Genomic DNA, 13,382 nt, shown 5'->3' with positions numbered 1-13,382 from the left:
TAGTTCATTAAAAAGAAAATCACAGCATCAATCGGAGAGGCCACTAAACCTATCTCATTTTGGGGGGCTAGTCCTTGCACTCACGGTACAAAAATAAAAAATAAACATTACATTAATTGAATGGGCAGTATTAGAATAATTCCTTATCATTTGGAGATACGTGAATTCAATATCGTTAAAAGATTCCTTTATCATCTACCCGGCCAGTGCAGAGTATTTCCAAGCACATTGCAAAGGCTTCATACATGTGCTAATATCATATAAACACATCGGAAACATATTGCACCCCATTGTTTTATTTCTGTTCAGGCGGGTGGTGAAATGGCCGCTGTATTCTGTTCTTTTATTCTAAAAGTACAAAAGATATGTGGTTTTTTCCCTTACACTCATTTCAGCATTTTTCCTAATTTTCATGTAATTGCTGCTGTTGCAGTATGGCCCTCAACAGCAGCATGCATTGTGGTAGCAAACCTCTGCTCTTAGGGTGCTTAGCATTGTGTACCGTTTAGATCGGAAGTGTGTGTCCTGGCAGAAAGTTGTCAATTCACATTGCACTCTCACCTTAAGGGACAAGCCTGGGGTGTGTTGGGAGGATTTGTTAGTACTGGCCCTTAACACGAGGCCGAGGCGTGCATTTTTTTAAAGGGGAAAGATGGAGTAAACTATTTCAAGACAATTGCATCATTAGTCAAAGGCATAGACTGGTGGCAATGCAATTATATGGAGTAATTTATATTTGGAAGTTATGTATGGAATTGTCTGTCCCCTCTGAAAGTGTTTGCAAGTTTTTACATCACAGGGTGAAGTGTTCGAGTCTACACTTATGTTTTTGTGACCCCTGGGGCCAGTTTTAGTTTTGGCCCAAAGTTGGTAAAGCCACCTCTTCCGCAGTATTCCTGTGTGTGTGTTTCCAGATTGGCGTATGCATGCTCCAGATAAGATTTGGAAGTGGGAGTATTTGACTCCCTATTTTTGAAAGTTGGGAGTAAAATTATTTTTTTAGGGAGTAAAAATGTAAGTCCAATTTCCAATGGGAGTATTTTATACACGGGTAAAAATATGTTTAATGTGGAAAACGGAAATGTTTTTGTAATAATCATTTCTTTGCACCTAGTTATTCATGCACATAAAATGATACCGGTTTACCTCTTCCCATCAAGCAGTAGTAACAGTAGTCTCTTCCTGTGGCACTATGTGCACTACTGGTCCACACATATCCATGGAGCTTTGTGGGTGAAAGCAATTTTTTGTTGAGAGCATTTTTACTGCCTATGTTTATTTTTAGGGAGTATTTACCTATTTTTAGGGAGCAAAAGTGGCCGATACAGCCCTTATCTATAAGGCTGGTATGGGTACATTGTGTTTCTGCTCGCTCATTTCTGCCTGGTTTGCATGCAGCCAAGCCTACTGGATGCATCCTATCTGGAAGTATTTGGTTTTGGCACACATATGCATTACCTTGTGCCCAAAGCAATGCTACACAGAAGAGAAAGGATGTTGAGAAGCTGCCGTTCTCCTTCATCATAGTCCTTCTCCGTTGTCACTCTCCTTTGTCAAAGTCCTTCCTTCTACTTTGTTTCAATGTTCCTTTATCATAGTCTGTGTCCTTCATCAGTCCTTCTCCTTCATCAGAGCCCTTCTTGTGTATCACAGTCATTCTCCTTCACAGTCCCTGAACACAGACCTTTTTCATCACAGTCCTTCCTTCTCCATCGTTATAGTCTTCCATCATAGTCCTTCTCCGTCATCATAGTCCTTCTCCCTCATTGATCCTTCTCCTTCATTACCGCCCCTTTTCAACACAGCCCTTCTGCTTCATCACTGCCCATCACAGTCTTTCCCCTTCGTTATAGCCCTTCTTCAGAGTCCTTGTCCTCCGTCACACTCCTTCTCCTTCCTTACAGTCCTCCTCCTTTGCCACACGTCTTTTGTCTTTGTCACAACCCTTGTCCTTCATCAGGCCTTGTCCTTCATCACAATCCTTCACAATCCTTCGTCACAGTTCTTCTCCTTCCTCAGTACTTCATCAGTCTTTTTCTTGATCAATCATTTGTCACAGTCCTTCTCCCTTGTCACAGTACTTTTCTCTCATCACAGTCCTTCTCATTCATCATAATCCTTCTTTACCACAGTCCTTCTCATTCATCAGTCCTTCTTCATCTGCATCCTTCTGCTACACCATAATCCTTCTCCTTTGTTATAGTCTTCCTCTTTCAATATATTCTTCTTCTTGAGCCCTCCTTTGTCACAGTGCCTTCTTCGTCACAGTCCTTCTCCTTGATCATAGCCCTTATCCATCAACACAATCCTTTGTCACAGTGCTTCTTCTTTTACACAGTCCTTGCCCTTTTCCTTTGTCAGTCCTTCATCATCAAAGTCTTGCTTGTTCGTCAAAGTACTTAATCATAGTCCTTGACCTTCGTCACAGTGTGTCCCTTTCATCACACTCGTTTTCCTTCAGTAGGCCACTACTTCTGTCATCTTCTCATCTGTAGTGGATGTGCAATATTTCATGACCTAGTTGCATGTTTTAATATTGTTTGACCTAAACAGGGATATGGGCCCCTTCCATTGCCATCTGCAATAACACAAGCATAAGAGTAAGAAAGGCACTATTGTCACAATGGTCCTATTATCACATTCAAAGAATCCATCCCTAGGCGCCTGGACTCACTTAGCAGTTAAATAGGCAATAATTAGGCTTCAGAATGTAAAGTGCATAAATGTTTCCCTGACGTTCTTTTGTATACTTCAGGCAACTTAAGCCTCCATCCTCTATATAGCTTTATGCTTCAAATACCAGGACAGCACCGGCCTGTGTCGGGATTATCCAATACCGCTTTCTTTTCTCTCATCCCAAAATATCTCCCTCACCTCCCTAAGAGAGCCCCTAGTAATCATATTTGGAGACTCCCACAAGGTTCCAAAGCCCAATGCAAACAACGTTTTCCTCACCAAGGCCAACCAGAGGATCTTCATACAAGCATCTGAGCGTAAAATATCTCCCAAACTGGCTTGGAACACTCTGACCAATGGGGCACACCATAGCCTAATGCAGTGTGCAATTGCTAATGGGGGAGCATTTGCTTCTACACCTCCCTCTCATGTTAGACCATTCCTGGCCAAGGCGGTCTAAGCAGCCTAAGGTCCTGCTGTCCCTGGGCGGGACGTAATGCCCCTTAGTTCGAACCAGGCGTACTCCCTTTCAGACTACTGCGGTGGTGATCTGGTGCAGTGTAAAAACGTAATAATAATATCAACAATAAGACATACCCCGGTCTCTAGACGCAGGATCCCTTTGACAAAAAGAAGAGGCTTTGAATGAAGGAATGTCTTGCTACAGTCACTGTAGCACGTGATTTAGCTGCAGACCTCGGCACCAGGGACAGACGGCTATTAATAGACATCAAAGGCCTTTGCAGGAAGTTCTCCCCAAACTCCCTATTGAGCTTCAATCCCCTGCCAGCAGATTGGCCAAATTAACTCCCATTCTTTTACACCTATAGCTCCCACCCCGTGGACACCCAGGTAGTTTAATTGAGTCACTACCTCAAAACATATAATAGTTGCACAAAAACTCTTCCAGGTGGGTCTATCTCCACTGCCTTTGTTTTTCCCTCGTTAATGACCAGCTTCTTGGGAAAGCAGTAATAATAAAGGGCACCCAACAATGTTTGCGCTGCTCTTTCCATGAAATAACAGGAGTGTAAGATCCCGGCCTCCCACCCTAGCACATCCAGCTGCTGGTTAACCAGAAACCCCTCTATATCAATCCAGAACAAGCTAAATAGGATGGGAGTTAACACCCCCTCCCCATCAGTTCTCCATTCAGGCCATACCTGACTCTTGCCACCACCACATTAACAGTATGAAGCGTCCCTGTATATGATATGATAGGTTATTTATAACACGCTTAATTCCCAGAGGTTTCTTAGCGTGGACGCGGGGATCGAACCTGTGTTGCTGCGTGTCGTCTTGCTTCCAAGGCGAGCACGTTGCCCCTGAGCTATCCTCTCCTTGTACCCTTCCTTCTGGCCTTCCCTCCTCAGTCACTCCCATGACATCTCCCTATTCACGGAGTTGAAATCCGCTTTCAGATCTACGTATCACTTTCTGTTTTCCCCTTTGATCTCAGTGGGGAGCGCGGTGCTGGTGGTAGTGGGAATATTGAAAGAGAAGGCTATGGACACATTAAGGGCTGAATGGAGAGTGTGTAAGGGGGCTCCACACAGAAAGCATAACATGTGATATCATCTATGAGAGGCTCACTTATGGATCTGTGTGTGGTATTTCTGCATTTTGCAACCGAGGGCCTCGCTCGGTTGGAGGGTTTGAGGTTTGACCATAGCCTAACCAAACCTTCCAGCAAGAACTGAGTAGAGCCGGTTCTTGAATTGTCTCAGCGATAAGTGGTAAAACATGAATGGTGCTCAAATGTTTCTCAGACAGAAATGTGCATAGGGCTGTCATGTTGTCAGACCTTCCTTACATCAACTATAACTAGCAAGTTTACATGACTGCTGATGCCCTCTGTGCATGGCCATGACGGCTGAACTGCTGCTAGGTCTTGGCCCTACAATCCGATCTTGCTTTAAAAAATGGTTATTAAGCGGTATATACTTGCCTACACGTGCTCTCATATTTAATGTATGTTTGTGGTCTACTTTAGATTGGTAAAGTGCTACCCTTTGAGCCTAAAGTAAATTGATTGTTACAGATTACACAGTTTGTGTACATCGTTTACAGCTCAGGTAATTGCGATTTAATTGGGCTTTGTAACATTGGTCTTGTCATGCTGGGCGGTACAAAGAGCCAAAACATTTTACTACCCTTCTCAACAGGCTGAGTAAACTGCAGGCTTTGTTCCTCAACTTCCAATTTAAAATGTTAAAAGTATTTAATCCACCAGCAGAGGCTAACAGCTCACTTAATAATAGGCATGTGTTGACCAGCAGTGCAGCTTGTATGCTGTGTGAGCTGGGCCATTCGATTTGGGACTGACACAAAGCCATGCCTATAAATGTAAAATACAGAGAGAAAACTGCCAAAACTACTGGCTTTGCCAATGCGTGTTGTGTATTATCTCTGTTTAGTCATGTCCCTGACTGCTAAAGAAGGGCACAGTACTAGACCAGTTTGTGTGGGTTGAGTGGCCAGGTCATGGTTCATCAAGTCAGTCCCCTGAGGTAGCTTTCTGGGCTGGGAATATAATCAAGGAATTCTCTTGAGACGTAGCCTCCTGCAGGGCTCCGCAAACCCCAAGACATCATGCTCCTCCTATCAACAGCTTCCAGGCTAAAAGGTGTGCTGCTGTGTACTGGGCATGGACTCTGTCAAAGAGAGGGACGTCTTCCTCCCCTATCCTGAGGGTTCGGTTCTCCTGAGAGCTGCAGTCTGTGTTTGGCTTCTATTGGCTATTCTAACTGCTGGCACCTGTTGTGGCATGGCACCATTGATGTTTTCCTGCAACCTTGCTTGAGTCCTGCCGGCTGGCAAGGACTCTTGGGCCCAGTGCAGTCTGTGTCCACTGCCCTGCCACTGCAGGTGTCCTGAGGTGGAGAAGTACTGCAGAAGACCCTCTAGGTACACCTCGAGTTCTCGTTAATGGCAGAGTGTATCTTCTGAGTTCAGGTGTCTTGCACAGTCGGTCTTCTCTCGAGACGTATGACCGATGCCAAAAAGCTAGGAGTCCCTTGATGGTAGGTACAACCCTCCTGATCTTCACTTGCCTCCTCCAGGCCCCTTTAATCATGGGGCCTCTGTCTGACTGTGGAGGAAGCCCAGGGCAGCTCCTGCACTACAGACCACCCCCCTAAAGCCCTCGATAGTCTTGAAACTGAAGGCAGAGCTGGAACTCTGTGAAAGGAAGCAGAGACCATCTGTGACCGACTTCTGGGACAGCTTCACTTATCCAATGCATCAGTGGACATTCTAGGAGTTCATCACTCAGCATCCTGAACCTTGGAGGAGACAGGTTGTGCAGGTTGTCGGCCCTCCCCATGTTCTATATTTCCTACATGTAAGTTGTGCCCCTGCCCACCTCTTCAGTATGGTCCTAAACTGCAGAAGCTCAACACCTAGGGTCCCAGGCCTACAGGCATCTCTTGTCTGCCAACACCCTAACTGGGTCAGTTTTGACTGACTGCGGTGGGTACACCCAGTCCAGAGATGTTGGCACCCTTTAATTTTGCGAGTGTCATTATGCCAATAGACTCTTTGGTGTAGAATTGAATGCACTTTCCTTGCTTATGATCAGGTTTTCCATGGACAGCTGGCCTTGTAATCCGTATAGGTTTCATTATTTTCAACAGGTGTCGCTAACGACTTCCCCTCCCTTTTTAGGCAGTGTGTCAATGTGTCAAGTGCGTTTTTATGATGAACACTTTAATGTACTTGTATTGCAGTGGTTTTCAAACTGTGCGGTGGTTCCCCCTGTTGGGGGGGGGCGAAAGGTGTGCAGGTGGAGGGGGGCTCGAGGCTCTTCCAAAAGGGAGTACTGTGACTGATTTTAATAGAAAATATAAGCAGAAAAGACAACTAGGTTGACCATCACCAATATTTGTACTGAAAGGGGTGGGGGGCTCAGCAACAACATGTGTACACAGGAGGGGCTCGGCATAAGGACGTTTGAATACCGCTGTTCCTTTGCAACCTACAAGATTTTCCAGGGACACTGCTCTTGCAATCCTTCCCTACCGCATATTATTTCAGCCGGTGCTGCTGATTTTAACTGGATTCCCTATATGGCATTCTTTTCAATACAAAGTTCGGAGACCCTTTTCCTTAACTGCAAAAGTGACCTCAAGTACTAGGTATTTCCTTATGCTTAAATGTTGGTATCTGTGTCATGCAGGATTTGTGATAATAGGGGGTTTCATAACTTTATATTCACTATACAGTCGCCCTACTTATACAATACTCAGCCATTCTTAATTGTGTAATTTCTTTAAAGATTAACAGTCTTTGCTCAATACGTGCAATATTTTAATGGGATTTAGTCCTATATTCGCAGGATATCCCAATCATGCTTTCTAAGGTACCAGAAATTCCAGACATAAGGCGTATTTAACAATATATCTGTTTTTTTTTTAAAGTACTGTAAGGGTGTCGAAGAAGGAGACTGTCAAGATGGATCATTTTATGGGCAACAAACTTGTATTAAATCAGTAAAGAACCCATCTCCCCCTACTTCTAAGGGGTTTGCCCTGCCTCAACCTAGGAAAACTGTGGTGAGTTGTCACAATGTCCGTCAACATTAAATGTTCCCCGTCTTCTGTCAGAAACCAACTAATCTAACCCTAACAATATAAACCTAAGTCTTTAACTAAAGTGAAGTTCGTGTTTCCTTCACCTGGAGAATGACTCCCTTTTCCTGGTGTCTTCCGTCCATCTTATAGTATAAGTAATTCTGTCAATGTTTCATCACAAAGGACCAGGGCCAGGATCAGGACCAGGACCAGGACCAGAATGACTCCCTTCTCCTGGTTCTTCTATCAAGGTTCTCCACAGTGGTCTTTAAGCACTTTTGCAGAACACTTGGATTAGTCTCTTTAACTCCTTCCAGAAAGTAGAAAAACTCATAGCCCTACTTGGCTTCCATTCACCACTCTCATGAGGGAGAGGGCTCCCGTTCCACTCTACTTGAGAAGCAGCATTGGGTAAACCACTGCAATGAGTGAAATGACTCCTGACACAGTCTTCTTGCTCAGTGGCATTGGGTTGACCACTGCGACAAGGGAGATGACTCCTTATGCTATCTGCTTGGGAAATGGTGTTTGACTGACCACTGCAATTAGGAAATTGAATCCCGATACACACTGCTTGAGCAGTGGTGGTGTTTGTCTGACCACTGCGACGAGAGAGAGGATTCCCGATAAACTCTGCTAGAGCAGTGGTGTTTTGCTGACCAATGTGACGAGGGAGATAACTCCTGATGCACTCTGGCTCAATGATATGGTTCGGGTTGTCACCACTGTGACGAGGTAGATAACTCCTGAGGCACTCTGGCTCCTGGTTTGGCTTCCCGGGCCCGTCCTGGTCTTCCCATTGTTCCTGTTACCTTGTTCTCTGTTGGGACACGTCTCATCCCGGGGTCGCAGGTTCCTTGCTCTGCGGCTTCCGACATCTGTGCGGCTCCGCAGCAGACTCCAGCTGGTGGTCTAGGTACTGTTTCCAGGCCTCATGGTCCACCTTTCTGCGGTCACGCCACCACCGCGATTGCTTCTTCCTTCTGGCGAGTCAGCGCCCAGCCGGCTCCTGGGCCATTGTAGCAGCATCCCTATCTTTTCCGCCTTCGCCTGGAGGAGCAGCTTCTCTGTGTCTCTGGTCCTTCTGGTGTGAATCTCCCGGCAGGACTTGCTTGCTGCTGGCTTCCGCGATGAATGATCTCTAATACGATCTTACTTTCTTCTTTATATTCTTGACTTCACCTACACGTAACGTAAGCAGCATCTTGGAAAGTCTCTTTGGTACTCTTCATGTCTGCAGTAAGCCACCCTGTTGCAGTACTTGGCTGGTTTTGCATATGACTTCTCATGATCTTCTTCTTCCCAGTATGATCTACATTTGTCATAGTCAAAGCTTTACAGTAACACATGGTTCCACTATCAATGGTGGGAGCAAATGGTGACCATGAGGATAGGGGGTTCTGTGACAGGGCACTAGGGAGGCTTTTCACCAGGTGGACGTCCTTATCCCCAGGAGGGGAGTCGCCTCCTATGAGGTCCTCCCGCATATTACCACCACTAGGGGGACTACTGTGTAGCAGTTTCACCTCCCTAGCCTCATAGAGAAGTGATGAGACCTGGTGAATGGTCACAGTATACAATTATAACTTTTGTCTAATGTTGCCAGCAGACTTTAGATTGTCTGCACCTCTTCCCCGAGACTGTCATTCTATGGTTGACTTTCTAGTTACAGACCTATTGCTTCTTTGTTTGGTCTATTAGGTGGTGCTGCTGAAACTATTACACTATAGTACAGGTAGGGGAGAGATGACATGTGAGGAGGGGCATACAGCTTATAGGTGTTGTTTGGCTATGTGTCCACCCATTGATGGCCATTGGCCATGCTAATCCCTATGGCTATTCCCACCCAATACCTCACTCACTGCAGCCTAAACACATCCTCCTGGGACGTCTTTGAGCTCCCACTATCAAGTAGGATCATTGAACTTAAGCTTGCCTGTGTTTTTTCTAAACCGTCTGGTGGGAGTTAATGGGTTAATTGCAGCTGTAAATGGCTACTATTGTAATAAAAATGTCTTAACTAAGTGTGCCTTCAGCGACTTGATTTATATTGCTTGCATGAATGGAAATCCTGTTAAAAAGAAGTAAAGGCAAAGCCAGCAGTTTTGGCTTGAGATATTAGATAAGCATTTGCTAGATACTGGCATCATGTGCCTAGGTAATCGCTTCATTTGCCAGCTTTGCGATCTTATGGCCAGGTGGTACCATTATATCAGTGCTGAGCAAATGCCTATCCCATGTCTACCCAAAAGGCAAACTGTTGGGTTTTCCAATGCTTGTTCTACATTTCTGCCGCTCTGTAAGATCCAGCGATTTGTTGCGCATCTGCATTCTCATCTAGCTCCTGTCTTTCAGTCTCTTAGCCCTACCTGATACGCTGCTCTTCCTAGTACCATAAATCTTACTGTTTGTATCAATGTGTAGTCTTGTGTTGTTATGTTAGTAAGTCTTTGTGCTGTGCCATATCACCAGCATGGTGGTTTGAAAGCACTGGCGCATTGTCATGGACGACATTGTCACTCTTGCTGTAGTGCCGCCAAGCCAACAAAGCTTGTTTGTGGACTTTGGCAAGTGGAACTCACTAGATAGGTCACATAGAGAGTACAATCTGCTGTTACCTGGTCATCAGCCTGGCATGGCACTTACCCCAAAGAGATGTCCCAAGGTGAGCGAGAAGCCAATGGCCAGGGCCACGGAGCCCAGCCGGCCGTTCCGGCGCTCATCGTACGTGGCGAAGATGCACATGACGAACTGCAGCGTGAGGAAGATCTCCACTGTGGTGGCCTGGCCCACACTCACTCCGGGGTGCAGCTGCAAAAAAGGAACAGGTCACAATTAATCACTGCGGCCACGAGACCCACTTTTGCAGCACGCCATGACAAGTGTAAGAAAGCCGGCATGCCCCTTCTGAGGCACATTTGCAAGAAGAAATAGGTGCAACTTCCCAGACTGCTGCTCGTGTTTTGCCACATCCTGTGCACTCCTTCAAAGAAATGGGAGGACGTTAGACCAGTGGCTTAGCCGCAATAGCCCACACTAGGCCCCTGGGCCCTGTATGTTGTATGCTTAGTTTCCACTCACTCTCAGTTCCTCCCCTGCATTAGACTCCTACAACATGTCCCCCGTGTTCCCCCCCAAAAATAACAAGCGGGCTCTCATTGTGGGTGGGTAGGCCGCAGTTGCTTTATTAGGCAGGAGGAAGCTTACAGGTGCTCTGCTTTTGGCAGTGCAGCATCTGGGTTCTGCTCTGAGCAGAAAGCCCTTACACTTTTCTAACTTGGCTGAGCAGCATCCGGTTTCGTTCTGAGCTGACGCCCTTACACTTTACTAACTTTCAAACACTCCCCAGTTTCATCAACGGCTTTTCAGGTAGCCAACTTCAACATTACTGCTTTTCCCAGACCTCCATTGTGCAAGCTATTACACAGCCCGCATGCGCACTGCCGGGTGCAACTGTGAGAGGCAAGAGTCGAAAGTTAGTTATGACTGAGCACCACTGCACCCAGATAAAGGACTACTTTCTCAGACTTTCAAGTTCTCACAGGGCTTGCATGGTGCATATCCGGTTGCCTGGTTGATGGATAAGTAACATGCTGAGCTGTTATGCATTCCTATGCGAAAAGGACCAGGCTCTTTTGCTGGATTCATAGTTGTGAGACAGAGAGCACACTCACTCTAGCGTGTACCCGTGAGAGGAAAAGTGAGAATATTAGGTTGAGTGCAAAGGAAGCACTGGCGCTGCCGGCATGCTCTCTTCTGGGTGCCGCTGCTAGAAACATTGGGAACCAGGGTTGGATTGGCCTCTCGGCCGGGCCGAAATCGTCCCTGGGGAGTGGGGGCTGGGTTCTGGCCATGCCTGGGCCGGTTTGGAAAACTTGATTTTTTATTCTTCAAAAAGCCTTGTTAGGTCGATAAATGAGTACCAACACAGCTTGGGTGATATTGTATGCATCTTTGCTCTATAAAAAAAGAGCTTGAGCGTAAGTGCTATACAATAACATATTATCATTTGGCCTTGGACTTCTGCTTGGATTCACAGTAATTTAGTGTACTTAGGTACAATGCTATTTGATGACACTTCCTGTTTTGTCATGGGGTGAAAGGTCGTGTTTCATCGCTTCCCGGGATGTCATTTTGGGGTGGGGTCAAATGAAATCACTTCCGGTGATGTCAGAGGTCAAGGGTCGTGTGGCGAGGGGTGGGCCACTTTTTTGAGGCAAGGGGTGGGCCACTTTTTTTTGGGTGAGCGGGCCTATTTCTTGTCCCAGTCCGACCCAGTTGGGAAGATGTCGGTTATGGTTCGGCCACACACCCTGATGATGAAGGCCTTTTGTTACATAATACTAGGTAAGCTCTGAAGCAGCCAACCTCCATGCAATCCCCTGGGTGTGCTTTTAAGACAAATGGAGAAAGACCTCTCTTACGACTCGTGAACACTTCCTGAACTTAAAGCACACTTTTGCAGACTGCTACCACTCGCACTTTATGGGCTGCGGCTGTGAAAGGGAACAGGCGAGTGTGCACAGGAAGCAGGCACTTACAGGCCCTCTCCATCTCCAGCCTGTAGGAAGGGCATAGTGCAGGTTTGTGTGAATAGTGCGGTGAGTATTGCTGGCAGGGGACTCGGGTACCTTCAGCCCTCCTGGGCTTGATAGGATGTGGTTCCTCGGCGGTGATTATTGGCACACTGGCCAACGGGTGGCATGTGCTGATCCAAGAGTGTGGGGCAGGCCAGGGGTGCAGTCATGGCAGGAGAGGGAAGCCAGTAGCCACGGGTGGAGGGGTTGGATACTTGTAGTCCACTCACGCATGCCTTTCTGTCCATGTTTGGGGCCGGGGTGTGTAAGCCTCGATTTCAGATCCGTGCTGTATGGCACATAAATCACTGAGATATGCGATTGCGAATTTCATGGCAGACATACATTTATCAGATAATGCTACATGTAAGTGAGGGCTGGAGAGAAAGTGAATATTATTGGTTGCAATTATTGATTGTTGAAAAGTTCTAATCAGTGACACTGAACTGACCTCACATATACGTCAATGTTGCATCTCTGTTTCTTATTTGAAACTTTTAAATCCTATCAATAACTGCACGTTTTGAGTACAAAAATATGTTTTTCTTTCTTTTTTTTCGCTTTTAACTGAGATAATTTGATTTATGCATTGTGGAAAATCTTTTTAACATTGTTTTTTTAAGTGAAAATATTCCTCTTTTCATACTGATGTATATGTCTAAAATAGTTTTAATTTTGATGTATATGTTTAAAAGATCTGTGCCATGGAGTGGATGCAGGTGCCATGCCACGTGGAGGGCACGCTGTGCCCTGATGTTGGTCAGGTCTGCTGCCTTCCTTATCGTCAAGCCTGCATTTTTGAAGGCTGGTGTGTGAACATCACGTGATCCATGCGCAGTCATCCCTTCCTTGTTTTGTTGTGAGTGTGGTGTATTTGCTGTGTGTAATTGTGGAGCCGTTAAGGTTCCTCTTTGTTCGTAGGTGTGTTCTTTCAGTTAATTGCTGACAAAAGTGACATTACAATGCGAAGAAAACAGGAAGTAATGTCAAATAAGCACATTCCTCTCCTAGAAAGTGTCTCAGCACGCTGTTAAAATGCTCCCGCGGTAGCACACACGCAAAAGTAACTTTGTAAAGTTTAGGTTTTCTTTCTCGAGCAAGAATGTTGGTAGTCCATGGTTTCTCTGGCTGTGAGCGAACTAAAAGGGTGGGAGGTGGAAAGGGGGAGCAAGTCAAGAATAGGGCTAGACAGTGAACCAGAGAGTGGGAATTGAAGAAACTGGACGAGACCAGGGCATATGTAAAGCCTAATATCAGAAGTTAGACTAGAGATGATACTAGCAAAAGGGGGAATGTGAACAGGGGAGAGATGAGGCGGACATGAAAAGTCAGAGAAAGTTTGGACTAAATGGAGCGGGTCACAGAACACACAGGACGAGACACATAACAGATGAGGGGTGCATGCAAGACAGAAATCATGAAGACAATAGTAAAGATAGAAACAGAAGATTTGAAGAAGAAAAACAAGCAGTGCCAAAGCCCATAGTGTTTTGTTTGGAATCATTTTGTTGTGCTGGCACAAAGTTGTCACTTTTGAAAAAAGGTGCAGCTTTGCATA

At 45.8% G+C, this 13,382-nt stretch overlaps 1 protein-coding gene across 1 annotated transcript in view; it reads right to left on the bottom strand.

The window, feature by feature from the left end:
• Window positions 1-13,382, bottom strand: part of MIP (major intrinsic protein of lens fiber) — an 82,116-nt gene that overhangs the window by 29,700 nt on the left and 39,034 nt on the right. The window contains exon 2 of the mRNA XM_069652838.1: window positions 9,894-10,058. Within this exon, the coding sequence (XP_069508939.1) occupies window positions 9,894-10,058 (165 nt within the window). The remainder of the gene's footprint in view (window positions 1-9,893; window positions 10,059-13,382) is intronic.

This window comes from Ambystoma mexicanum, chromosome 3q (assembly GCF_040938575.1).
Source record: "Ambystoma mexicanum isolate Mex_15411 chromosome 3q, UKY_AmexF1_1, whole genome shotgun sequence".
Lineage (NCBI taxonomy): Eukaryota > Metazoa > Chordata > Amphibia > Caudata > Ambystomatidae > Ambystoma > Ambystoma mexicanum.
Note: the sequence above shows the minus strand (reverse complement) of the source record. Positions and strands in the feature narration are given on the sequence as shown.